The 23,806-nt window shown below is 46.9% G+C and overlaps 4 protein-coding genes across 10 annotated transcripts; 1 reads left to right on the top strand and 3 right to left on the bottom strand.

Annotated features, from left to right (window-relative positions):
* Positions 1-268: 268 nt before the first annotated feature.
* Positions 269-21,860, bottom strand: LOC6507428 (GTP-binding protein Rhes). Of its 3 annotated transcripts, none has more exons than XM_032453988.2 (5): positions 21,779-21,860; positions 3,488-4,341; positions 2,994-3,187; positions 2,079-2,262; positions 269-2,024 (listed from the first exon to the last, which is right to left on the bottom strand). In XM_032453988.2, the coding sequence occupies exons 2-5, from the start codon at positions 4,015-4,017 to the stop codon at positions 1,613-1,615; spliced, it is 1,320 nt and encodes a 439-aa protein (XP_032309879.1). In that variant the 5' UTR covers positions 4,018-4,341; positions 21,779-21,860; the 3' UTR covers positions 269-1,612. The 3 variants fall into 3 exon arrangements, with proteins under 3 accessions (XP_032309879.1, XP_014765236.1, XP_014765235.1); XM_014909750.3 differs by having other exon boundaries at positions 21,591-21,848; XM_014909749.3 differs by lacking the exon at positions 21,779-21,860 and adding an exon at positions 17,169-17,508.
* LOC6507631 lies at positions 6,743-8,788 on the top strand. The gene is made up of 3 exons (XM_001956002.4): positions 6,743-7,149; positions 7,576-7,794; positions 7,962-8,788. The coding sequence occupies exons 1-3, from the start codon at positions 6,786-6,788 to the stop codon at positions 8,171-8,173; spliced, it is 795 nt and encodes a 264-aa protein (XP_001956038.1). The 5' UTR covers positions 6,743-6,785; the 3' UTR covers positions 8,174-8,788.
* Positions 7,827-9,457, bottom strand: LOC6507427. Of its 4 annotated transcripts, XM_001956003.4 has the most exons (5): positions 9,032-9,245; positions 8,838-8,982; positions 8,616-8,741; positions 8,419-8,568; positions 7,827-8,352 (listed from the first exon to the last, which is right to left on the bottom strand). In XM_001956003.4, exons 1-5 carry the CDS (start codon positions 9,190-9,192, stop codon positions 8,188-8,190), a joined length of 747 nt encoding a protein of 248 aa, XP_001956039.1. In that variant the 5' UTR covers positions 9,193-9,245; the 3' UTR covers positions 7,827-8,187. The 4 variants fall into 4 exon arrangements, with proteins under 4 accessions (XP_001956039.1, XP_014765233.1, XP_044570741.1 ...); XM_014909747.3 differs by having other exon boundaries at positions 7,827-8,568; positions 9,032-9,239; XM_044714806.1 differs by lacking the exon at positions 9,032-9,245 and having other exon boundaries at positions 7,827-8,568; positions 8,825-8,940.
* Positions 14,156-15,368, bottom strand: LOC6507426. 2 transcript variants are annotated; one of them, XM_001956004.4, is made up of 4 exons: positions 15,059-15,363; positions 14,854-14,998; positions 14,514-14,792; positions 14,156-14,455 (listed from the first exon to the last, which is right to left on the bottom strand). In XM_001956004.4, exons 1-4 carry the CDS (start codon positions 15,307-15,309, stop codon positions 14,171-14,173), a joined length of 960 nt encoding a protein of 319 aa, XP_001956040.2. In that variant the 5' UTR covers positions 15,310-15,363; the 3' UTR covers positions 14,156-14,170. The 2 variants fall into 2 exon arrangements, with proteins under 2 accessions (XP_001956040.2, XP_014765231.1); XM_014909745.3 differs by lacking the exon at positions 14,156-14,455 and having other exon boundaries at positions 14,658-14,799; positions 15,059-15,368.
* Positions 21,861-23,806: the final 1,946 nt, after the last annotated feature.

The following is a 23,806-nucleotide window of genomic DNA, read 5'->3' as shown; positions in this document are numbered from 1 at the left end:
CAATTTCAAACTTTTACGAATCGTTTCCCAAAACTTCTAAAGCAACGCTTTCAAGCTTTCATTATCGTTTTCCAACACTTCAACGCGTGTAAATGTTTTTATCGTAACTTTGAAGCTCAGTCTTAAAAATTAAGTTCTTTTATCGTATGTGAAAGCTCTTAAGCTCCTTGAACCGAATTTCAGTGTTGGAAAGCGACGATGAAAGCTCAAAAGTTTTGAACTTTCGACGCATTCGAACGGATTTCTACCAAATTTGCTTTTGAAATCTTTTGTTTTTTAAATTTTATTTAATCGTAATTCAATCATTTTCAATATACATATTATGTAAATAAATAATGCAAATCCAAAGCATTAAAAAGGTTAATCTTAATCGTAAATCATTTGAGTTTCATTTTATTCGGTTATGTTTAGATATATTCGTGCACTTTGGCCCAACGCGAAATTTGTAAATATTTGCACTTTGTTTTAGATTAACGATAACTGCCTAAAATATGCTTGAAATCTCAGTAACTTGCTTCATAGATATCTGCTTAGGTGGGCATTTATGCCTCTTGTATAGCTAGGGTAGTACTTGGTCTTGGTTTCAAGCCGCGCTGAAACGCATATGTTCATGTAGTAGTTCTTGTAGTTAGTTCCTCTATCGATAATACTTGATAAATGTTAAACTCGCGAAAATTGTTGCTGCTGCTTAGGGTTACACTGAAACTCGAATTTGCTAAACTTGCGGAGCTGCCCTCGCTGGAGATCGTACAGGATTCAGGACCTCCCCCGATAGCAGTTCTGATAAATTCGGTTTAACGCTATAAGTTTTTGTTTTTTCCTTTTTTTACATTTAGCAATATATAGTTAACCATAGTTAGGCTTTAGATTTGATCGGTGTACAAGTGTTCCAGTAGAGTTAGTTCGGTTTGCTAGATTTGGTCGAGATTCCCTCAGAAGGGTTTTGATTCGGTTCGGTGTGTTTCGGTTCCAGTTTTGGCTGATATGCGAAGTTTTCGAAAGACAGAGAGTGGCAATAGAACGGAAGTGGTGGTCTCTCAACAATTCAATTAACAATAACGCCAAAACAACTCTATCAATTAAATCTTAAATTAAAGGATAACAAGTACGCTCAACATTATTGTCCTCGGCTTTTGGTTTCGTGTGTTTCTGGTTCGAGTGCGTCAAGTAAAGGTGCAATTACAACGATCACAATAACATTCACAATTGAGTCGGAATCGAGAATCAAAATGAATGGCAACTGAAGAGCAAATAACTGACATCGAGTGCGGATGGGGAGTTCGGATATTGGACCGACAATGCTGGCCTGGCAGCGGAGAGTGGTGCTAATTATGTTCGAGTGTGTTTTAAAACAAGAGCCCTTTCCATTGCGATTGCCTTTGTCCATAGTTTGCGATAAAGTGCTAAATGCATAATTAATCCATTATAATACTTTCAACTTTCAGCACCTGTCGCGCGGCCCTCTAAACGAGTATGTACACTATAAAATTGAAATCACCCAAACGCTGCGTTTAAAATTAGTTTGCTGCTCCTTCCCCGAGACCCGGGCCCGGGACCTGTCCGCTGCACTACTATCACACTGCCAGGGACCCGAAGCCCTCCAAGGACTCGTCTACATCAGGACGCAGCGGTTCCAGCGCGAGCTCGCTCTCACGCCCTCGCCCTCGTTGAGGGCCATCGTCTTGGACCGCATCAGGTTGAGGTCCGTGCGAATGCTGGGCCGGCGGGCGTTGGGGGTGACCACGCCGCAGGCGTCGCTGAACCGCCTCTTTATGGAGAGGGCGTTCTTCTTGGTCCCGCCCACGACCCCGGATCCGTGGGGCGGCAGGGGCGACGGTGCCCCGAAGACGGACACCAGCCGGCGGTGGTGGTTGGGGGTCATCTCCAGGGGCAGGTTCGAGACCATGAAGAGGGCGTAGAAGAGGTCATCGATCCGGTAGTTCTGCCGGGCCGAGCACTCCACGAAGGTGCAGCAGTTGTCCTGGCCGGCTATGTAGCCCATCACCTCGTCCGCCTGCACGGTTCTGGGTGAGGAAGGAGGTTAGTAATATTACTATTATTTTGTTTCAGAAACTCACTTGAAATCCCGATCACATTTGTTGCCCGCCAGTATCATCGGTATCTTGGGAAGACTCTTCTTTTTGAAGCCGGAGCCCGGATTGAGGGCCGCCCACTTGGTCTCCAGGATGTTCTCGCGGAGCCGCACCACCTCCTCGAAGGACTCGCGCGAGTCCATGCTGAAGACGAGGATGAAGAGATCCCCTGCAGAAGCCGTAACGGAGCACATTAATCGCCGTTTGATTTAGCAAATGCAAATTTATTGCTTATTTATGGCCCCCAGTATCTGTGACCTACGCACTCCCTGTTTCCAGACACTATATAACGCCACTGACATCTGAAGCTCATCTGGGCCATGTTAATGTGAGTTGGGCTGCGTGTGTGGGGGGAGTGTGTGTTTAGGGTAATTCGGATGCCCAAAAATCAACACGGGAGTGGGAAAATCAATAGTCGCACACCCTGCTATATACGCTATATAGTACGCTATTCATATTTATTTGTGATACTGTGCTTTTCTACCAGGGCGTGACTAAGCGATAAATAACGTGTTATTACTGGGACTAAAATCACTTCTTGATTATAACCATTATTGGGTATTTATTGTTGAATTTGTTCTGACCCAATAAATAATTTAAAACACCGCCCTCGAGGACCTGCTTGCGATCCACGATACCCCGCGGTGTCTGTTAAACATTTGAAAGGGTATTTCCGCCCGAGGTCGGATGCCAGCAGCTGGGCTTGATTTTTATGATAATTTATAGGACATTAAATGGCACCCAATGAAGCCAGTCGACAACTTAAGTGACGGAACGTGCGTTTGTCAGCAATTGCTGCCTCACATCTCCAATATAATACCGCACAGGCATGCAACTATTTGGATTTGGAGGCTTGTGGCTAGAACTCAGGGCTAAGACGGACGTCACACACTCACTCACCAGTTAGAAATGACAAACGACGCATTGCGGGAAACGGATGATAGCCAGAAGTATCCAAAATATCCAATTGAAAGACCTCATTCCGTATGCGATACAATTTGCGGTGGAACTCCTCGATGGTCGGGGTGTAGGCCTCCTCGAACCGATTGCCCAGGAAACGTGCCACAATCGAGGACTTGCCGGCGCGTGATGAGCTGCATGGAAATGGAAATTGCAAATCCAGATTGAGAAGGCAATGATGGAGATTGAGACAGAAGCTGGACCAGTCGCTGGTCCAGTGGGGCTTAGATGCAGTTCGAGAAATTAGTTAAACCGAATGTAACTTTTTTTAGAAACTTTAAAAAGAAAGACTACATTTTTATCAACTTTGATGGATAGTCTTGTTCTAGGATTCCTTAAATTATAATAAATAATATTATTTAGATAATATAATACTGCTGCCCAATCCTTTTCTGTTTCAGTGTCTGCCCACTCGGCGTATACGCAATACATACCCCAGCATGACGAGGCGGTAGCAGTTCTTGGCCGACGGCAGGCTGTCGTCGCACAAGGAGAGCCCTGCCCCCGGACCGTAGATGAAGTCGTCGGCCTGCTCGATGGCGTCCAGGTTCGAGTGGTGCTCGAGCATGTGGGCCTGGTGCAGCTCGGCGGTGGTGACCAGCCGGCTGGTGGTCACGGCTCCGTTGCTCCCGCTGGCTCCGCCCGCGTCCTCCAGGAAGGTGACCACATGCGCCTGTGGCGAGGAATCATCGTTTGCCGGGTGGTTCGGGTGGGTGGGGTGAATCGGGTGGTTGGGGTGGTTTGAAGTGGTTACTGCTCTGTGAGTTGCTGCGGTGGCGTTTGCTTGTTGATTGCTTTTGCTGCTGCTGCGGTTGTTGTTGTTATTGCTGTTGCTGTTGCTGGTGCTGTTGCGAGTATTGGGCGTAGTTGTTGTTGTTGCTGATGTTGGTGGCTCATTTAGTGCCACATCGACGTAGTTGTTGTTGTTGCTGCGCGCACAAAACCAATTTTTGCAGCGATACATTGTGACTGTGTCATTTCCGGCGCTTTATCGGTGGATCGGCACCCGACACCCGACACCGCCGGTGGGTTAATTTGTGGTGCAGGCAGCGCACTTGATTGCAGCTCTCTGGCGGTGTGGCCGCTGGCGGTGGTGCGAGGAACGGCAAGTCAGTTGCGGTTGCCTGGCAATGCAATTTGCATTTTCAATCTCAATCATTCAACTTTGTCGTTTGTCGTTAACAAGCTGGCATTTGCATATGTTCCTTGCGAGGAAGCCTCCTTAATGGCGGTGCAACTTTATCCCGGGCGAGTGCATTAGCTCCTCCTGCCTCCTGGCCTCCGCAAACTGCAAAAGATGTAAAAAAGGTGGAATATAGGGAAATGCATTCAGCTCGTAAATGTAAAAAATAAAGTTACGCCGGCTGCTTACAAAGAAGCTGCTTTCGGGCTCTCGCCCTTTCGGGCGGAAAAGTAAAAAGTGGTCGAGATGCAAACATTTTGGAGGCCATTAAGCACGGTAATTGCCCCGGGCTGCCGGGCTGCCAGGCTGCCATTCCAGACGAATAAACCGCACAGAGCACACACAGCGCAAAAAAGTGAGGCAAATGAACGGAACGGGGATGTCAGCACATCCGGGAAAAGAACTTCTTGCAAGCATAATCCGATTGTAGCAGCATTTAACGTACTTTATATTTCTGCCACTTTGTTGGATAACTTTTCGGGGCGTCTTCCAAAGCCTAAGTGGTGGAAGTGAGTTTTAGTTTTTGGCAAAATGTATTTAATATGCTCTGAGTAGAAGGTCAGAGTTTCATATTCATATTGCCTGAATAAATTTAAATTAAAAGGCAAATCACTCTTTGTTCGGCTGATTGATTTTCCACGCCGTTTAGTCTCCATGCCACAAATTTCCCGAAATCCGAAATGGCCATTAACCGCAATACTATCCAAAAAAAGGAGGAAATTATTTTCTAGTTTCGGATATTTTCCACTAGAAGTGGCAAGACCGAAAACCAATGAAAAGAAAATTTTCGCTGCAGTTGGAACATTAAAAGGGCTACGCCGCCCTTCTCCTCCCCTCCTCGTCCCTCTGCCCTTCGGCCCATAATGGCCATCTTGCCGCAAATCTAATTAACTTTGTTTCACCAGGCTACGTGCCCCGTGAACATCAGCCGGAATGGCCGCATTGGCTCAACTCATGCATATCGCATGCAGTGGTGCCGGCAGGGTGCTGGCCGAATGGGCCAGGGGAGGTAGGGGGTGGGTGGATCGGAAACGGAAAAAGCCGTTACCGTTACCGCCATAATCGAGTGCAGCAAGTGCCCCCAACTCGTGCCTCCATGCTCGTACTCCACGCCACAGCCCCTCACCCGTTCAGATTTCAGCTCATTTTTCTCCGTTTTCGTGCACTCCACGAAGGATTTAAATGGCAGCTCACAAAGGGAACCCGAGTGGAAAATTTGCAAGAAAAGAATTCCCCGCATATCGTTGGCCAGACCAAATAAAATCCGAAATCGAGCCCGAGAACGAAACTGATTCCACATCCGGTCCGCATAAAGGCCATTTAGCCCAACTACTGGTAATTTTCCATAATTGATTTAGGCTTGCGGTCGTATTGTCCTTTTATCCTGCCGTGTATGGATGGTGGGCACCCACACAACCACACACTCCCACACACACACTCACTCTTATAAATGACTTTTTGCCTTGAAAATGGCAAAAATGGCAACCGAAACGCCTTGAGACAATGGCGACATTTGCGTGGCAGTGGCAATGCGGAATGTGGCAGGAACAGAGGCAGAGGCAGAAGCAGGCTGTACGAAAAACAGAGGGAATAATCAACTAAGTGACGGGGCAGTTTCCTTATTTGCTCACCACCTGTACAGGATGTGTGCAGTGGCGGCGACAAAGCGACGGAAGGGGGGCCTGAGCACCTTAGGTTATAAGTGAATTTGGAACTATAGTACATAAATGGAAGTTCCACTCTATTTTTAGTAAGGAGTCTGCTTTAAGGAGAGCCAACTTTGAAGGAACTTCACGTATGAGCAGCTCCACTGTTGACAGATTACGATGGCTGGGGAGTAAGTTTGCGTTCGACAAGTGCCACTTCAGAGGGGATCCGGGCACGTCCGATGCACAAACACCGTTTCGAATGGCGCCCCCTGCTCCCGCCAATATATTGGGCGCCCGCTGTTGTTTGCTGCCATCCCCCCTGCCACATTTCGTTCCAATTTCGCCGCAAGAGCCTCAACAATTTCTCATATTTGTTTACAATTCGCGCATACAAATGCGCAAGGTTGCTGCCACACCTCCCAGCTATCCGCATATCCGACCTCCAACAATCAGCGCCCACCACGCCCACACCAACTGGCGCCTTGCCACAAGTCGTCATGTCGCAGAAGGCAGCGGAGTGCAATCGACACCTAATCTGAGTAGAACCCATACATATATTTTCCATTTTAGACTTTAAAGGTGCTGGAAAAAATAATATCTATCCCGCAGTTGCACAATTTTCCAATCTGCTGATAAAGTGATAGGAAAAGCACTGGAAATGCCATAAAAAATGGCCATAAGAAGAGCCGGGAGAACAAAAGCTGACACAGATTAGCTGAAGCGGTGACTAAAAAACGGAAAACGGAGAGCAAAAACCGCAAGCTGGGGGCATCGATTGCCACAACAACATTGAGCGATAATCGAATCAGCGGGGTTATCTCTCCGCCACCTGACTCTTCGTTCAAATCCGAGTGAGAACCCATCTAAATCTGGTTAGTCGCGTGAAAGCAATCTCGAGTGATGGGTGATCTTGCCTCCAGCAGCAGTGTGGCGGAGCTGGCCAGAAACGTGCATGGGGAAGAGGGGATTCAGGTGGTGGAGACAGACGCCTCCAAAGTAGCGGCCCACCAGGAGTACGCCGAGGCCCTCTCGCTTGCGAGCAGAAAGAGCGAGAGTGCCTGGAATCGGAGGAGGTGTCGCCCCCAGAAGGTCCTCACTGTGGCTGCCATCCTCGTCGCCCTGATGCTCGTCGTAGGAGCCATCTACTTGCATTTGAAGCAAAAACATCATCTGGGTCGCCTGCACTTCCATTCCAAGAACCGCGTTGTTCAGCCGGAGCAGCTGGAGTTCGATGGCATCACAGTGATCACAGAGGCCGGAGTGGGTGAGTGCCAGCGAGGACTCTTGTCCCATCCCCGAAGGCTTCTCCTTCAAGGCTTCAAGTTCATGTTTGAAATGGAAAACAAAGCGGGCCATTCTCTTTCTTTTTGTTTCCTCAGTTGACTGATTAGAAAATCGCCATCTATACATACAATATAGAGCATCTCGCCATCAACCGGCTGATGACCTCAGCGTTTTCTATTGAAGATTAATAAAAGCTTTTATTTATAATTAAATTATTCAAATGGGCCAATTTGTTACGCCAATAATAGAAACACTAACCAGCAATTCAAATTTCACATGCCCTCTAGGGCTTGGTGAGTCATGTAGGCGGGGACTTTTCTTGGAAACTTATTAGCTATCCATACTCGGTGGTAAATAGTTTCGATTACATGGCTAATTGTGTCTGACATTGGAACGCATTTTGCAGCTGGCCAGACTCCAACAACAGCCACGGGAACGGGAGCAGAAGCAGGACCAACACGGCAGATGAGCCCGGAGTGCCTCGCCTGTCTGGCTGCCACTGCCACGAATAATGTTCCGGCATTTTGCAACGGCGGAGTGCCTTGCGGCATTTATCGCATTTCCCGCCTCTACTGGCAGGACGCCCGGGAGAGGCTTGGGCCACAGGAGGACTCACTTGTGCAGGGTAATGCACGCACTGCGAGAAAAAGTGTGAAGTTCAGATGCTGAAACTTTTATTTCCCCTCCCATTGAACACGCACTTTTTCGCTCAGTGCGCTCCCTCTTGGCAGACTGCCACCGGCGTGTAATGACCATCCTTTAACCCATTGACTCGCCCATTTCCCATTTCAGACTACGAGCGATGCGTCGTGCAGGACAGCTGTGCCGAAAGGATTGTCGAGGGCTATGTGCAGCGATATGCCTTTGATTGCAACGGTGACGGGCGGATCGAGTGCCGGGATCACATAATGCTGCACTTGCTGGGACCCGGTGGCTGTCGCAGGCGTGTCGAGTGGACGGGGAGGAGCCCGGACAAGTGCCTGAGGGACAAAGGGATGTCATAGGACCTGGCTTCGGTTTATTGTTTCGACTGGAGGCGCTGCATTATGGGTCGCCAGTACAGGGTCAGCACTAATAGGGCCATGAACTCGTGAAACAGCAGCAGGGCGGCGTACTTGTCATCGGCCAGCTCTGTTTTGGCCGCCCCGCCGCCCATTATGCACTGCACATGATACATGAGGAACTGCAAGTGATTTGTGAGAGTGGTTATGGCAGGAATATGGAAATGCCGAGTGCGGCAGGTCCTTACGAGCAGCACCACGACTGCAATGAGACCCGCGAATATGTAGAAGGCCCAAGTCGCCTCGAGGACGGAATAAATCACAATCGAGTACAGGCTCGTCATGTAGGCGACGGTGGAGAGGACGTATAGGTAGAGGACGTTCTCGGTCATGTCCCACTGTAATTCGGGGCATTAGTCTTGGCTCTGATTTCAACATCACTTACTGGAAGAAAGGCGGCCACTATGGCTGCTATTATGCAGATCAGACTCACTAACAGCAGGCCGAATAAGAATTTTATGGTTCCAGAGTTGGCGACCAGGGTACTTAGGGATAGAATACAACACTCCACCTGTTAGGATTAAGAATCAAATATCCATATTAAATCCTTGAAATATATTGCGAAAGGCTTCAATTGATTGGGAATCTAGTTACCATATCCACTTACTATAATCCCCACCAGCAGCCAGTTGAAGAAGCACAGCTGCCTCAGGTGCTGGCTGAGGGCGAAGAGCAGCAGCAGAAAGACACCAAATACATAAACCAGGACCACGGCCACGATATTCTCCTTGAACCAGGACAGACTCCAGTCCCTAGGACGAGTGTTTTTAATAAAGTAAGCAAACTTTTCCGCGTTCCTACCGCAGGGCCAGCAAAACTATCATCCATTGAACTAAGGCCAGGAAGAGGAACACAGAAAGCGCCAAGAACACTCTCAGCACGTGCTTTCTTCTTTTGGCTCCCTGGCCATTTGGAAACTCCTCTTGAAAAAAAGCCCAGATCCCATGTTTCGGCTCGAACATTTCGACCAGCACAGTTCTCAAAAATTGAAGTTAGCAGCAAAGTGACTGGGAGACTGAGACATAACTGAATTTCGTACAGAATTAAGGCTCTTCGGGCACTAATTGCACATCAAGATGGCCGAAAAGTTGCGCAACGGAAGGAATCGGAGGGAAACAAACATGGCCTACATAATTGAACTCGACAGAAGTTTATAATCTGCCGGCATCGCGAACAAATTGAACAACAGTCGCAAGTGTGTAATAATTAAAAGTTTCGAGCGGAGAGCCAAAGTTTTGGCGCAACTTTTAAATCATTTAGCAGGCCGGACTAATTGCTGCCATGTCGCTTGAATTTCGAATCGCGGGGCCCACAGGGCGAATGCGCAATGCATTTACGGGAAGTTTCCGTGTTGTGTTTACTGATTGGAGTAACCTTAAAGATTGGCTCAACCTCTAAATATAGCTTAGGCCTTTCCGATCCAAGGCGTAATCATTCCATTGCATGATAAGTGAGTATAACTTCATTCAATCAAATGTGCAAATAGAGCATAATGCAAACAAAAATAGTCGGGTCGAAGGAGTCAGTCTCTCACTTCGGACTGCGTGTTCATTTATTTATTGTCGCTATCGAGCGCTTAAAGATAAACATTGTCTGATTGCCTGATTGTTTGATTGATGGCACGAGGGCAGGGTGGGTGGCTGAATTGTCGGATGGCTGCCACGGCCAAGGACAAAGAGTTTCATTTAAAAAACAATTACGAATTCGGTTGAATAACTCGACGCAGGACCAGGACGAGCACGCCGATATTTTCCTTTCTGTTCCTGGCCCCTGTCAAAGGTGTCGCTCATCCACGGAGAAAAACCGGCGGGGCAAGTGGTGGCTCAAAATTGATTGCTTTATTGCAGCGCCACGGCGGGGCAGAAAAAGAGGGTTAGAGCACAAAGAAGGAGACAGAGAGAGGCGGAGGTAGCAAAGTGGTGCAAAATTGATGGAATGCAGTGCAAGTTGTGATAAGAATTTTTGGCGCTCAGTTGGGAAAAGTTTGGTGGGAACTTTTTGCACCTGCCAGCCAGGATTAGTTAAGCCCGATTCTCTGCATCCTTTTCAGCTGGCTCCGGCATTCATGTATTCCTTGGACTTGCTCTATCACGAGATGAGCTTGTTTGCATTGCCAAGTCAAATGAAAATGTCAGAAAGTGTAGCAGCATTCTTTACGAGTGCCGGGCTAACAGCATTTGCCAAATGAAATTTACATGACATGGCCGAAGGGGGACACCCCCAAAAAGGATTGCTCTTTTCCCAGCCCGGCCGGCACCCTGCTGCTTTTAAGTTCCCCGGCAATCAAAAAGTGTGCCACATAATTAAGTGTACATCAGAGATTAGCCACCGCCATCAACAAAAACAAGCCCAAACAGCCGAGAGCCGAAAGCTGAAAGCCGGCCGTTGTCCCGCGGGGAATCGTCCTGCCCGGGTCCTGCTGGCATGTTCCTGGTTTCGGCTTGGGTCTCATCCTTGTCGCAGTCCTCTTGTAATTCCCGCAAAGCGCCATCCTTTGTGCGCATACTTAAATAGACATTGGCAATGACATGACCTACAACTGTTCCGGCGAACCGCTTTAATGTCTCTCTCATGCCCGCCGGCGGCTAAAAGCAGAGGCGCTTCATTAATTTTATTGCCGCCTCCGCAATCCCTCCCCAAGCCCCCTCCTGCCCCTCTGCTGCTTGCCGCTTTTGGTGTCTTTGCCATTTCGCCTAGGCCGCCTGTTGTCTTTGCTTTGAAGTTGAAGCCTCGGTTGTGGCAAAAGTTTTGATTGTCTAGCCACACACTCACATGCGGCAAACACGCTGCACAGAGCAAAATTATCCCTGTAACTGGTGGTAAGTGTTTTGGATTATATAGAAACTATAGAAATTATGAAATCTATCGATATATAATTCTCTGAATTTAAGTTTAAATCAAGGAGAAGTCAGCATTACCCTTAGCCTTTCAAAGTCTCTATTATCAAAGTTACTGTGACTATATATCCCATTAAATAAACACTTCCATAAACTTAATTTCTCTGTTCCTGCTAAAGTTTTTCCAACTTCAAACTTCAACTTTCTTTAAAAAATACCTTTAAAAGTTTCTGAAGATGTCTACACAGCTAAAAATTGAATAAACTATTAACTTAAAGAACACTTTCAATTAAAAAGTCTACCCATTTAACTATGTTAGTCGGAAATCTTTTAAATAAATGGCTTAAATAGAATCCATTTCTCGGGAAAAACTTTTTATTGTGTAGCTACACACATGCCGGCATGGGTGTGTTTGAGCCAACTGAAGTGGTTAAACGTAAAACTTTTTTAATTAGAGTTGTTTGTGGGCAGCGTTTTTGGGCCAACAATTTCTTTTCGATCGTCTTGGGCGAATAGTTGGCCTCACCCACACCTCTAGACCCATCAGAACTCATCCAAACCCAGCAGTGCCCACCGGACCCACCAGCACCCACCGGTCAGGAGGCAAAAATTTGATGCCGCGGGGGCGGAATTCCCATAAAATCGGCAGCCGTTGCCGCGCGGCCCAAATAAAATTCATGGGCCCTTGTAATAAAAATGTCACAGCAATGCAGGCTACAAAAGGCAGCTACACCATCAACTGGGTGGTGCTACTCTAGATGAAAAGGCCGCCCAGCCAGTGGCTGGGGGGCGGTGGAGTGGTGGAGCAGCTGTCAGCGGCTTCGCTCGACAATGACAATGGCTTACAGGCCGAAAATGGGTGAGAGGACCGCTCAAGAGCCGCGCTTTCAGGGCCAAGGGAGGATGGCGCATAAATTTCACAGACATCTTTTGTGCCGCCTGCCGAGGGCCCAAAATTCAAATTCAAATTTTCACAGCAGTTTGCATTTATTTAATTTTACTATTATCAGAATAAAAAGGCTTTGCGCCTGATTAGAGCTCGCTGGGCGGGCTGGGCGAGCAGGGCAAGCGCCAAAATGTGTTTTCCCAAATTAAATGAAAATTAAATGACGCCTCCCAAACCTCCACTGACGCGCCGTGTAAATCTAATTTGGATTTTTGGCCCGAAAGCCAGCAAAAATGATTTTTTATAATAACGAGAATGGCCCAGACCCTTGATGGGTGTCCAAATACACACACAGACACAAATACTGACGGGGAAGCACTTCCCTAGGACGTCAAATATCCGCAGGATGTGTAGCTAGCAGCTCCTTCGGCCGTCAATGCGATTTTGTCAACGCAATCATCCGGAGAGACATCAGCGAATGCCGGGGAAATACATTTTCCTGTTGTTTTCTGCCAATTTTGTGGCTGATGCTTTTTTTTCCCCAGCCCCAGACCCGGTTTCCTTTGCCCCGCCCGAACCCACTTTCCAGCCACCACTTGAAGCATTCGGCACTCAATATACAGTTTGCATTATACACAACATATTGATGCCCATATCGCTGCTTTGCGTATCAATGAAGAAACCCGTCGCTCTTTATTGCACATTTTGAAATGTGCACAACGTGGCGTATGCGCGATATACAGCGGATTACAGTGGTAAGGCTCTTAGGAGATCTCTCCTCGCAAGATATAAAATCAAATTTTATATTTTATCCTAATGCCCAGGCATGCGAGCCCGGGTTCGGGTAAGTGGAAAAATTTATTCGAAACATAAAGCTGCTTATAAGAGTTTTCAATTTAAATCCGGAAAATTGTTGTGTTTTCCAGTTAGGCGGGAAATGTAAATCTAATTGGTTTATGAAAATTGTTGATTAATTAAAACTTCCGGAAAAAGTTTCTAATTAAATAAGAAAGGATTTGTTTCATCAGTGGAGGGCGGGTGAGTTCGTTACGCCCACAGTTCGATGACATGACCGTTGAACTTTCGAACCCACTGTGCCTCGACATCGACGACGACGAAGACAAACATTTTTCGAGGCATTTTCGATCCGTGAGCTTCGACCGCTTTTTTCGTATTTCGGTCAGGTCACATTTATGTTGTATACATTAATTATGGCTATTTACTTTGGCCGTTTCGGCTGCTCTGCCACTGCCACTGCCACTGCCAGGGCCACTACCACTGCCACTGCCAATTATGTGCACGAAATTGCTTATTATTGGATGCATAAACACATATAGTTATATAGACGGTACATAAAGACGAGTGTATGTAGGCGCCAAATTGGCAGGTTAAATTGTGGTCAAAGGACCCATTCATTCCTTGGCCTAAAAGCCCCATCAGCAGCCCAAAACGTGGAAAACGTTTTCGGGTAAACAAAAATATGCCATGTTTACTCAGCGAGCAGTCCAAGCCAGCTTGTTTGTGTTTTTTCTGAACTTTTTGTTTATATTTTCATTTTTGTGCTACTTTTGGCAGTTGTTGTCATTCGTATTTGGTCCAGGGAATGATGGATGTTATTATAATGTCGACGAGCCGGCTTAGCAGGCGCCTGACATCCTGCTGCCAGAGTGCTGCTGACCCAAAAATCTCCTCTGACAGCCGACGGTCGACAGTTGAGTTGGTCAAAAACTGGATGCTGGGAAAACATGGACGCCGCACAGCACCATTCATAAGCTGCTTAAAAATTAAAACAATTTAATAAAAATTAATACCCACTGCTGAGCGGAGAACTGTACACTGCGCTTTTCATGAAGTATTCACCAAACTGTTTTTGTTTTTAACTTTCATTTCGCCGCCCCGTCCCCTGGTAATTACACTAATTGGTATCATGCTATGGCGGGCCAGAACGCTGAGCTGCAAGCATAATGCGATAATTTATATTCCAGGACTGGGGCCAGCAGGGGAATCCTTTGTGCCAGCTGCCAGATGGAGGGATCCATTTGATTAAAACAAGACGGGGATAAGCTCGGCAATAATAAGTGGCCAACTACACACTTGGCCAGAAGATCCGGGCCAAAAAGGGCCATTTAAAGCGTCGGAAATGAAAGGTAATTGCAGAAACATTTGTTTATTTTGCCACATTTTAATTAAAAGCCTCCCTCCTCCCACATTTAAAATTTATTTGTCTGGCGATTGTATCACATCATTGTCATAATCAAAGTCTTTGAAGGAACCATTAAACAGGGGCATGTCTTTGTCCGGAGTGCAGTCGTCACCGCAGACTCCCCTGGCTTGCTCACGGTGCATGAGGTCTCCCACTCTCCTGTTCCTGTCCCAGAAGCAGAAAATCATGAGAATCTTGCAGAAGTAACAGAAGAGCACGGTCACCGCGAAGAGGCCCTCGGTGGTGGGGATGTCCGCGTACCCCCTACCCCGGATCAACTGGGCGTGGTAACAGGTCAACTAGATAGGGTTTGGAGGTAGAATCCGAGTATGGATTATCTGGAGGATACAAACTCACCAGACAAACAACCAACACCACCAGGAACGAGAAGGCCAGGAACACAGAAATATCGGGGATAATCAGCATGTAGAGCATAAGGAGGTACAGGGCCAGGTGAAACAGCAGGACACAGACTATGAAGAGTTTAGCCACGTTCTTGGTGAGATCACAGGGTATGCAGCTGCCTATCAGTAGACTGACAACCACCAGCACGGCAGTCAGCCCGAACAGGGCCAGGAACACGAAGCCGTCGCAGTTGGCTGCCAGGGTACAGATACCAACCACCAGAAGTTCTACCTGAAATCTGCAGAGTCACAGCTTTTCGGGCGAGATAGTGTCCTGTCACAGTTCTACCCACAATGACGAGTACAAGGAGCCAGCCCAGGATCGGCAGGTACCGCACCGCACGCACCAGCAGGAAAACGGCCATGAGGGGAATCGCAACCAACATGCAAACGATAGACACCAGACATTTGTCCAGGAAGAAGTCGGTCAGGTCCTTGCTGTGGAGCACAGGCCATTGTCCTTTGAACCCCTGAGTCATCGAACTATCAGGAACTTACGTATGAGAAACAAACTCCCACTGGATCAGAGCCACTATGAGAAGGACAAACGCCAGGCAGTACACCAGGAACATAAACCGGGACCTCGAAAGATACTGGGATTTGTTCGTACGGAAGTGCACCATTCGGGGGCGTGGCACCAGAACAGGTTCCACCAATGGGGGCGGCGGCCCCTCGGAATTCTGGGTTTTCGCCATCCTGCGGCCACGTGTGTTTTTACAAAATGAGTTAAGAAAGCGTACGAAATTCATGTAGAAAAATACAAAAGAAACCTGACATGCAAAACATTTGTTGCTCACTTTACAGCCCGCCCACATCTGGCTGGCAGCTTCGGGGATATCTTCACTTACTTGGGGAGACCCTGCCTTACGGCGGAATAACACACTCTCCGGGATTTGTGGAGCCGTATCCAAATCAAATGATTACTTCACCACCACTTGACAGCCGAGCGGGAAATCTTGTAATTGGGGGAACTGGGAGAAGATCATGTTTGAATAGATTTCCCAAATGATAGATGGCCCGATTTTGAATGGGTGTATTTTTGAGGCTTATTCGGCAGGTTGATTTATCTGTTTATTTTCGGAGCGGAGTGTTGGAGTTTATTTTTACCTGGAGCTTCTCCGGGCCACTTAAACGGACTTTAATGTTTTAACAGCGGCCCTTGTGGGCTGGCAACTTGCAATTTATGCTTCTCCGAAATCCGAATTCTGATGTTCTGCATTTGATATGAGTGCTTTGACGTGGCTCCTTGAAAGCCCATTCAGACATCCCGACATCCAGAGACTCGGGGCAGAATAAACAAGAATGTAATGATTGCGGCCTTAAAGGTTTCAAGCCAAATACGACACAAAAATGTATCTGGAACAGATGCCAGCCAGAGGGTAACCCATAAATTCGTTCCAGTAAACATTTTTGAATTGTTGAAGAGATTTGAAGGAAAACATATACACCATATATATTTGTGTGGCTGTGTGTGAGTGAGGATTTATTTTTTGTGTGAATAGAAAACAAAACCAAGCCAAACCAAACCAAAACGAACTGAACTGAAGCGAACCGGAGCGAGGCGGCTGCAAAGTTTTTGGCCAAAGTGCTAAAAGATGTGTGAAAGGCTGCGAAAGGCTGCGACGGAAGTGAAGGCATCCTTCATCCTTGGCCCGTCGAGCTAAGTCCTTTCGGGGGATTGAAGGGGATTGAAGGCGAGGCGGCTCAAATTACTTTTTGTAGCAGCAGGCTGGGAGCAGCCTGGGAGCAGCTGTTGATGGGCCAACTCTTTTAATTTGGATTTGCGTGCAGCACTTTTGATTTGTGACGGCGGGATATCCATGCCAGAGACGACTTGAAAGCATCCTTGCATTTACCACTCAATTAGCAGGCCGTGATACTGCCCTCCTGATACAGATTCTGCACGGAATGCTTACTAATTTATTAATGGCTGATGTCAAAATTCAGCTGCCTCTAAATGACATTGAAAAATTGCCTAGACGAAGGGCATGTGGCATGTGTGTCTGGGGTGTGTGCCTAATGGGGCGACCTCCTTCTTCTCACTTCGTCCTTGGGCGGAAAACAATTTAGATAAGCAAAATGCAAAGCATGTGAGATTCCTTGGCGCAGGAATACTTTCCTCAGTGCCTGCTGTGCATGTGGAAATTTTTGAACTGCCCTCCGAACAACTTAATCAGCAAAGATTTACGAGTGAGTCTCTGCGAGGCACATTACTTATCATAACACCATCAACCGGAGCTGCCAGAGCTGCCGGAGCAACAAGACTCATGACAGCCGTTTAAAATTCAAGTACCAACTATAAAAGCCAAGACAAAGCCAAAGGACATTTATGCACTTAAGTGGTAGACCATAAAATATTTGGACAGCTTCGAGTAACGCCATGAGTAGTCCCTGAAAGCATTTTATGGGCCAGTTGGGCGTCTTAAAATCAAGTATACCGGACGCCCGCAGGTGTCTGGGGGCAGCCGCAACACAATAAAATCAAATCAAATCGAATCGAATCGAGTCGAATCAAATCGAATGAAATAGGTCCCACAAATTGCATTAGAAGAAATCACACAAAATAATGGCGCCATAACAATGTCCTGTCGACAAATTCTGGTCTCACCTGAATGGACATCAGCCAAATTGGTTGTCCTTTGCAATTATTATGTGTGTTTCCCTATCACTTGGCTTTGGCTATTTCCTGCCAGCCAGCCACACACAAACACACTCCTACACTACACACCTCACACGTTATACTACGCGATGGCGATGTCGTTGTCCTTTCAGGACGCGGTCGCGAATTTATGAATGAACAAGCGGGTTTCGGTTGTGGTTTCGGATGCGAGTTCCTTGCCTTTCTGTCGAGAGCCGAGGCACGTCCAACTCGCTGGCCGACGTGCGTTTATCTGAAGCGTATGCCAGTCGCGGCAGGAAATTACTTCGAAACTCAATTGGCAGCCTGGCCAAGGACCTGCGCAGTGGGCCCAGTTAACAGCAGAACAGAGCGACAGAGTGACAGAGGGAGAGAGAAACCGAAAGGCTAACAGAGCAGCGGGATTATGTAGGTTGTGACAAGAAGTTAAACAAACAAAACAAAAGTCAAGCTGTATCATAAATATAATGAAAAGTTTTCGCCAGCAACAAGCGAGTGCGCTGCCAGGACCTCCCACTGCCGCCCCGAAGGGATACTTTATACTTCATCCAACTTAAATGTCAACACCAACTCGCAGAGATGTGTGCTGGGGGTGTGTGACTGTGAGTGTGTACACATAATTAAGAAATCGTGCGTATTCTAGGCACTTTGATTCAGAGTCAGAGTCAGATTCAGAGTCACAGTCAAGAATTTCAAATGTCCCTGGCATGGCAAATAAGCTGTTGACTTTGTAATCATTTCAGCATGTTTATCAAGTCGTTTATTGAGTGGGCCACAATCCCAGAGTCCTTAGTCCTGATTAGCACCCAGGCCCTTGTCTTGGCCGCGGCAATTATGAAAATAAGCCAGGGCTGGTGGTAACCGCTCAGCTGAATGGCTAATGTCACCAGGCACTCTCCCTCTAAACTGGGCTTAAATGCCGCGATGAGCTGCCGGCTAACGGTTGCCGTGTCCTGTGCGGTCTGCCGCATGTCCTTTGCGGCTTGCGGTGCTGCCTGCGAGCATGTGCGAGTGCGGGGGAATCCCCTGCTGTGGGGCAGGTGAGGAAATTAAAAGTTAACAGCCACAGGAGATGAGTAGCTGTGTAGTAGCCCCTCTTCGCGGGGGCACCGGAGGCTGCTCACTTCTGAAATATAAATAACGCACAGCAAGACCATTAAATATGAAAGGCTTTCCGTAATTGTTGCGAGCCAAAACAGTTGTGTGCAAAATGCATTTAAAAATAAATGGTGAAAAAATGGCTAAGCTGTCAGATGCCTGACAAATCAATATCTGAAAATGACAAACAAACATAAAAAAATTCAAGAAAAATAAACATGTCAGAGATGGAATTCTAAATGTCCATTGTTTGATCAGCAAACTGATTTGCATTCCTGTTTTTTTACTATTATCTAATGGTGCCAGATATTTACTTTTCACATTAATTTTTGTGTCAACATAAGAGTCCTTTTTGCGCTAATTGAAATGGCTTTTTCCTTGAACCCCAATCTGTAGGCTAAAAGTTAGTCAACGTATCTCAGAAATGCGCGGGCGTGTGAAAGCATCTCTGATCCGATTGAATGGCTGTCAGCTGGCATGCTTGGCTGGCTCCGTAAGGAAATAATCTTATCGCTGCCGCTGCTGCTTAGTTTGTGAATTAGATTCGCCATCAATAAGTAAGCAATAACCAGCCGAGCGAGTGTTGCCACTCTCCTCGCTTTTTTCTGAAAAGGAAAAGGAGCGTAGGAGCATTCCGATAAAGTGCTCACCGTAATGCAAGTCAGTCAATGAATGCAATTGTTTGCCCGGCAAAGTGTTGAATGGGCTGACAGACAGCCAGGGAGACAGTCGGCAAGCTGGCAGGATATTCAGGCCCCAACAAGCAGACCCACCGGAGTGCACGACCATGTAGAATGGCATTCAATTGCCGAGTGCTGAGTCCCGGGGCCGAGGACTGGGAGGGGAATCAAGTGAATCAGCAGCAACCGAGCGGACAAACAAACAAGCAAGCAAATACAGTGTAACGACCACAAGCCCGGCTTGATGGCATCACTTGACAAGTCAATGAGACGGGCTCTGAATGACAGTCAACCTGATGCATTTACCCGGCTGGTTCACCCACCAACCACTCACTCGTTGACAATGCCACATTCGTGTTGCAAGCCACCGGAACCATCCGGTTGTGTTTTTCGATTTTACTCACTCTTGTGGTTCGCGATTTCAGACAAAGATAGGTGTCCTTCCACAGTGGGCTAATATGAAATGGTTCTACATGACTACATGCTAATAAAAACTATCTGCTATTAAATAAGCTTGTACACTAAGTAAGTATTAAATAAGCTATAACACTACCAGCAATTATCTCCCAATTTGTGCAAAAGCTAGCACTTTATTTGATGTCACATTGATAAGTTGGCAGCTTTAAAAGTCATCATAGAGCATAAATGATGCAACGACCAAAGCTAATGCACGAAAATAGAAAATTTACAAATTCATGCGCTTTTAACTATAACAAAATCTGCTTGTTGTTTCCAAAACTAAAACGCAAGCCCCTGTCAGAGGAAACACCTCTGTACAGCATAAACCAGGCCTAAGCCCCGGACTAAAGCCCGTAAAACGTTTTGTAATCTAATTAATGGCCCTACGGCAGATAATGGGCAAGTGTATTCATAATCCCCGGCAATTTCGCATTCATTAAAAGCCAATAAAAGTGAAAATTATAACGCCGCCTCCCCTTCTTGGTGTTCTAGCCGGCCAGGTAGATGAGCCGAGGGGCGCCCACTTCATTAATAGGCCGCGTGGGTAGCTCGGCGAGTAATGAAAGCTAATGAAATAACAATTAATTGAAAAAAAAGCGAGTGTGTATACAGAGAGAGAAAAGCAGGGCCAGCTGGCTGGCCATCATCATCATCGCCAGCCGACGGAGGTTCAGGGCCATGGGCAAATACAATTTGTTTTAATTAATTGAAGCCGCAACCGCAGCCGGCCGAAGGAACTGGAGTCGCTGCCCTGATTTAGATGAATTGTCGGCCAGTAGGGCCTGCCAGCCCAAGGACACTGGCTCAGGATATTGGGAACAGGATATACAGGAAGACCTCCGGGCTGGGACGGCAATCAGGCGTAAAATGATTGACAGCCGAGGACAGGAGCTAAATTGCAGAGCCATCAGATATTCACATATGTCGCCTGGCCCAACTATTAGCGAGGCTATCGATTAAGTTTGCCACAATCTACCGGAGTGCCAAAGCGCCGGATCCCGAGCCGGATCCGGATCCGGGGGCCTTGCCCCGAGCTAAATCACACGATTTGTGGACCAAGATTGTACTATAAGCATTATTCCTGGAAGCTACTTTCCAACTCCGGACTTTGAGCATTTCAATATGCCATTCAGTTTTTTAAGAGGCACTCTTACTTTTCGGGTGATTTCGGTTGGTAGCTCCGATTGAAGTTTTCAAGCCTATTTCTCAACTACCAGCACTGCGTATAAGTAATATTTTAAAGAGCAAAACTTTTGCCTTTTTTATAGTTTTTAGGAAGCATATTTGAAGGTAATAGTATATTATAATTTTAAAAGTAAGCACTTATAAAATGTCTAATTCCTATACATGATAACAACTTAAGGAAAAGCATAACGAGGCATACGTGGCGTATGATTAATATTAGTTATCTGTGACTATTATAGTGCCCTGAAGGGTATCCAGTGGTCGAGTTTGGGCCACTCCCATTCTAATCTTCCCTGCGGCAACGAAAGTTGAACAAAAAACTTTGGCAAGCTAAGTTGCGCTTATGCTTATGTTGGGGCAAGTATGTAAATGCCGCCTGAGGGTTTTCGTATCGGTGTCTGAGTGGGTTTTGTGGGTGGTTAGATGTTGATGGTTGGGGACTAGGGGGTTGGGGAATGATACAAGAGTGCGAGTGTGTGTCAGTTGGTGTGTGAACCACAACATGTGTCGTCGGGCGTGAACAAAAGTGCTAAGAAAATTACATTTTGGCCGCATGGCAGGGAGGACTTCCGAGCCGTGGCCCAAAAGCCTGGCCTAATGCCTTAATACACTTAAATTCGGTGCAAATCAGAGTGCTTTAGACTAATTTGCAGGTGTCGAGCAACGAACCACTTGGCCCGCCACTTGGCATCAAAAATCACAAGTTATTTGATCCCCACGAGCAGCCCCCCAAAGCAGGAGTCACCGCGCAAGTAAATCAGCGGGTTTAAATGAGAATTTAAAAAACAAACGTATGTGGGCAGGAATGGAGCACCAAAAGAAAAACACCAGCACCAGGTCCTTTCTTCCGGTTTTGTTCTCCTGGGTGCTGCTCTTCATGTCCTTATGCAAAATTCACATCCACAACAATCGCCCTGAACTTTTTCCGGGCTTTTCCTGGTGTTTTTGTAGGACGCCCCATATACATTACGCTTTTTTCCAGTTTCTGTGGCGAGAAAAACCCGAAAAAACGCCAAGCATGAAAAACGCGCCAATATATCGCAGCGCGGAAATAATGCAATTTGTGTGTGAACTTTTTAACGGACTCGTAGTTTTTTATTCCCACTCGCGCGACGCGAACTCGGGTCGCCAGTTTCCCAAACAAAAATATTTACGTACGGAATCGAGATCCGGAAAATGCGGGAGCAGCCGGAAAATGCTTCTCCCCAAACGAACGGCCGCGAAGTGACTGCTTTCCGAGAAATGCGAAGGACCAGTTGGAGGCCCTCTCTCTCTCTCGCTGGCTGTTAGTTAACAGGACCTCTTACTGACAGGACACTGCTCCTGTTGCTCGAAGACTAGTTCTAGGACTACTTACTATAATATTAAATTATTGAAATCTAATTTAGGAGCCGCTTCCATATGTGAGTTATTATTAAGGTCGCCGCGCTGCCGCCCACCATCACAGTTAGTGAATGCAATTAAACGTGGCATACTTTCCAGCTGGCCCTCGAAATTAAAATATTAAAATGAATGCGGCCGCAATCAAAATGTCAGATCGGGATTGGGGAATATATTTCTTGCTTATCGCATTTTTTAGGCCACTGCCTCCGACAAATGCAGCCCAATTAATTGGAATTTTAAACAAATGTCCGCGAATCACCGCATCACTCAGTGGCCCACTGGGATGTAGTACACTGAAAACAATAGTAGCTGCCCTTCTATTACCCAGACCTTAACATGCAAATAGCCAGCCCGGAGCAACCCCCTTCTCGAGAAGTGCAGTCGCATGTCAAATGCATATTTCACTATTAAAAGCCATCCTTGTTGTCCTTGCAGCGCGCTGAGGTGGCACTGAGGTTGTTGCTATTGTGCGCTACTTGGGGCGCAGTTGTTAACGACAACGAAAACGGATTCCGGAAGCCGGACGCCCGATACGGATATATAAGTGCACCGCGTACGGAGGACGAGGACGTGGAAGGGCAGAGGGCAGAGGGCACTCCGAAAAGGACATTGAATGACTCGAGTGTCCGGCGGGCGCACGACTCGTGGTGGCATCTTCACGTACACATGTTGATGGGCCACACACTTAGCCGCACAATTTTGTCGCCTCTCTAGAATTTGACGTTTTTTACGTTAGTTGCCCCAGGACCCGGAAAGGACCTCCCTGCCTCCACTGACTATTGATTTTTACTTGGAAATAAATTGGTTTCGTTTGTCTGTTCAACGTGGTTGGTTGTGCTGTTGTCGCTGGTCTATTGGAATGCCCTCGTCCCATTCGTTTTTATTTCCCCTCCCGAAAAGTTTTCTTTGGCAATTATTGTTGGAAATTATTTTTCATTTTGTCGGCACAGACAGTCCCACTCTGCAGTCCCCGCTCTGCATCGTCCATCAAATGGCCGGAACTATTGTTATTAATACCAGCCAGCGAGTGTTTTTCTTTCAATTCTCAAATGTTTTTATTCTCCTCTGCGAGAAAAATTGCACACCAAGTGGGGGCGGAGCGGCGAATCATTAAAGTTCAGGAAGAAATGTTGGCAGGAATTTCATTTCCGGGGAATCCCCCGCAAAAGGGCCAAAGGATAGCTCCTGTTTCCGTAATGTTACTTGTTTCAGTTTTTACCTAATTGAAATGCTCTTCCTTCTCCTCCAGGCTGTTACCAGCTTTTTTTTTTGGCCAGTTTTGGGCTGGTCCGTGTCATTTTCAAGCACTCGCTCGCATATTTTGGCAGCTACGTGACACATGCCGTGACCGTTTTCCGTATTCCATGTTCCAGGAGGTGCAAACAAAGTATTTTTTTTGACTGCTTAAATATGGACATCCTCTACCACCCATACTGGCCACTCCGGAATCCCGAGAAATGGAAAAATAGAAAAGGTATACCCGGGGTAGTCAAATGTATTTACATTGAAACGGCCACAAAAGGGTAGTTGTGTGTTTGTCTATCCTAGGTCGACTGGGCCGGGGAAAGGGCTGGCGAATGGGCCGGAGAAAGGCCCGGAGAGCCAGAAAAAGTGGGCCAGACATTGGGCCAAATGCGCTACAGTTGGTTGAATTATGGCCGAATAAAAGACGAGCACAGAAGCTAATTTTGTGAATAGTTTATACTGCCCATAAAAGTAAATTGCATGCTTGTCGAGCTTAGGGTTATTGGGCCATTTGTTTAATATTGTTATATATGGTATCAGTAGCCGTGGAAAGTGCAA

Source organism: Drosophila ananassae, chromosome 2R (assembly GCF_017639315.1).
Source record: "Drosophila ananassae strain 14024-0371.13 chromosome 2R, ASM1763931v2, whole genome shotgun sequence".
In the NCBI taxonomy this organism is placed as follows: domain Eukaryota; kingdom Metazoa; phylum Arthropoda; class Insecta; order Diptera; family Drosophilidae; genus Drosophila; species Drosophila ananassae.
This window is presented reverse-complemented; position numbering and strand designations above follow the sequence as displayed.